The sequence below is a fragment of the Pygoscelis adeliae genome, unplaced genomic scaffold, assembly GCF_000699105.1.
Source record: "Pygoscelis adeliae isolate BGI_AS28 unplaced genomic scaffold, ASM69910v1 Scaffold79, whole genome shotgun sequence".
Taxonomy (NCBI): Eukaryota; Metazoa; Chordata; class Aves; order Sphenisciformes; family Spheniscidae; genus Pygoscelis; species Pygoscelis adeliae.
Genome location: NW_008825532.1, coordinates 4,835,129 through 4,837,556, shown reverse-complemented (window position 1 = coordinate 4,837,556; position 2,428 = coordinate 4,835,129). Strand labels below are relative to the sequence as shown.

Below are 2,428 nucleotides of genomic sequence, written 5' to 3'. Positions count from 1 at the left end.
CGCTCTCGGAGCGTGCCGGGCCCCGCTGCTGGCCGTGCTTCGTGCAGGCCCCCAGCTCTCCCCGCGCCGTGGCTGGTGCGTGGTGGAGGCCTCTGAAACGTGTCGTTTGTTTCTCGGAATGGTCGCGTCGAGGCGGCGAGTTACTTCTTGTAACTGCAGGCCCGCAGTGCGCGGATCTCCGCGGGCTGGCAGGAGAAGGGCGCTTGCCGCGCTCCTCCAGCGGAAGCAGTGCTTCTGTTGAAATGAAATGGGTGTTTTCAGGGCACCGGAGGGTTTGTCATAGCACCGCGTAGCTTTAAGTAAAAAGCGCACCTTAGAAAGTTGCTCACCAAACTTTTTTTTCGCTCCAGTGACAACTCGCAGGTTTTTCAGCCTTACGTGCTGCGAACTCGCAGGAACAGTACAACAGTTATGAGCCGTCACAGCATGGTAAGGAATCTTCAGCATGTTTTGTTCACACCCAACAAGAAATAATTGGGCTGGAGAAGTGATATTAAACTTGGTTTGTATTTGCACTAAGCATCCTAGCAAGCTTCCAGGCTGCAGAATATGCATTTTTTTCACCTGTAACTGCAACCTACGATGAAATAATACTGGTGTATTAACTGTATGTCCCCAAGAAGAGAACAATAGCTGAAGCTATGTGTGATTCCCAGTATTAAGTACAGTCGTAAAGTTAGTTTGGACCTGACCATGGGTTGGAAGAGAAAACTGCTGTCACAATTAAAAGTCTTGAAAGGGTGTTTTAGTTTGTTTTAAAAATGGAAGAGAGAGTCACAGGTCTTCGTTGACCTGTTTGTTTGACAGGGCCACTCTTTTTGCAAAGGCTGAACACTGGACGTCAGAAAATCATTTAAAGAAGAGTAATTTATTTGATGGATGATATTCTGCCTTCTGTTCTATAAGTCTGGTAGTGTACAGTACTGCAGTTATTTAACTTTTCAAAGATGTTGCATTTCTTTTTTTCACCCTTCCCTTGTCAACTTGGGGATCTATATGCTCTTTTCCACTAAAATTTTTCTTTCTCATCTGAGGGTAGTGAAGATTAACTAACTGCTTTTCTCAAAATCCATAGAACTTAAAGTCCTGAAATATGTTTCTTCTATGTCTTCTATTCTGTTCAGAAAAAGCGAGATGGAATTTTAGTTCAAAATCTTCTGTCATGAGATTTCTTAAAGATAAGAATGCAAAATTTTGGAACTCAAATCAATAGGTGTTACAGTAGACACATGGACGTCCTGAGTGGGAACTGTTGGTCCATTTGTATGTGATGGTAGCCAAAGTTCCAGAGGAATTAAATGCATAAAATTGTATGCGATTGAAAAATTGCAAAAGTAAAGTTTTGTTCAGGAGTGTTGTTCAAGACTGAGCTGAAACACTGAGATTTCTCCTTTATAATAGCCAACTGGTTGAGTAAGTTATACAGGAGTTTGTCGTCTTACTTTAGGCAGTAGGGAATTGTATAACGTTCATAGTTTCATTTATAATACTTCGCTTGTCTAAATGGCATATGTAGCTATTTGTGTATTTGAGATGCTAAGCAATATCTGCTTGCAAGTCTGAGATCTGTGCCACTTTCTGAGGGATAGAATGAATTTGCAAGCGGTAAAACAAGTCTTTTCTCTTGACGGTCAGTGTTTTCTTTTTGCGATGTTGAGTCATCCACATGTAGTTGTACAGCTCATTTTTAATTCACTAAGAATGTAGGTGATGGTAAATAGGATGTATGCAAGCTGTTGACGTGTGATTTAATCATTGTGGCTGTCACTTTTTTTTCAGTTGTTGTCGTCATCTCCTATTCGTATTCCTAGTAGCCGACTTCATCAGATCAGAAGGGTAAGTAGAGTTTTTATCTGTATATTTAGTAACAGAATGAAAAGTATTATATAATATTGAAGTACTTACATAATGGGAGTTTCTTTCCTATTGAGTTTTTCAAGAACTGGAGGAAACCGAGTCTTTTTTAAGACTTTTTTTGTCAAGGAAGCGTCCTTGCAAGGCTTGTTGTCATGTTTAAACTACCTTGCATTTTTGAAATGTTGTTTCATTCAAGAGAAATGGTGAGCTGGGCTGGTAGCAGTCTCTTCTTTTTTGGAGTGCTCCGACAGTTCACATTTCAATTCTAACGGTAAATTATTGAATCACAAGTGTTATTCCGAGTACCTGTGATGAATCAAATGTTATGGGAAAACTTATGACATTTATCTCCTGCAGGAGGAAGGAGTGGATTTAATGAACAGAGAAACAGCACATGAAAGGTGAGTGTTATTGAAACGAGATGATAAAATAGCCAGAGTTATCCTCTTTGTAGCTACTGATGGGATTTTTTGTATTCTAGGGAAGTGCAAACAGCAATGCAGATAAGCCAGTCATGGGAGGAAAGCTTGAGCCTGGTAATCTCTTTATAGATGTTTCCTATTTAATTCTA

General features: G+C 40.4%; 1 protein-coding gene across 1 annotated transcript in view; it reads left to right on the top strand.

The window, feature by feature from the left end:
- The first annotated feature begins 353 nt into the window (after nt 1-353).
- Nucleotides 354-2,428, top strand: part of LOC103923364 (protein FAM122A-like) — a 10,466-nt gene continuing 8,391 nt past the window's right edge. The window contains exons 1-4 of the mRNA XM_009331700.1: nt 354-429; nt 1,780-1,836; nt 2,215-2,258; nt 2,339-2,393. Of these exons, the coding sequence (XP_009329975.1) occupies nt 412-429; nt 1,780-1,836; nt 2,215-2,258; nt 2,339-2,393 (174 nt within the window). The 5' untranslated portion in view covers nt 354-411. The remainder of the gene's footprint in view (nt 430-1,779; nt 1,837-2,214; nt 2,259-2,338; nt 2,394-2,428) is intronic.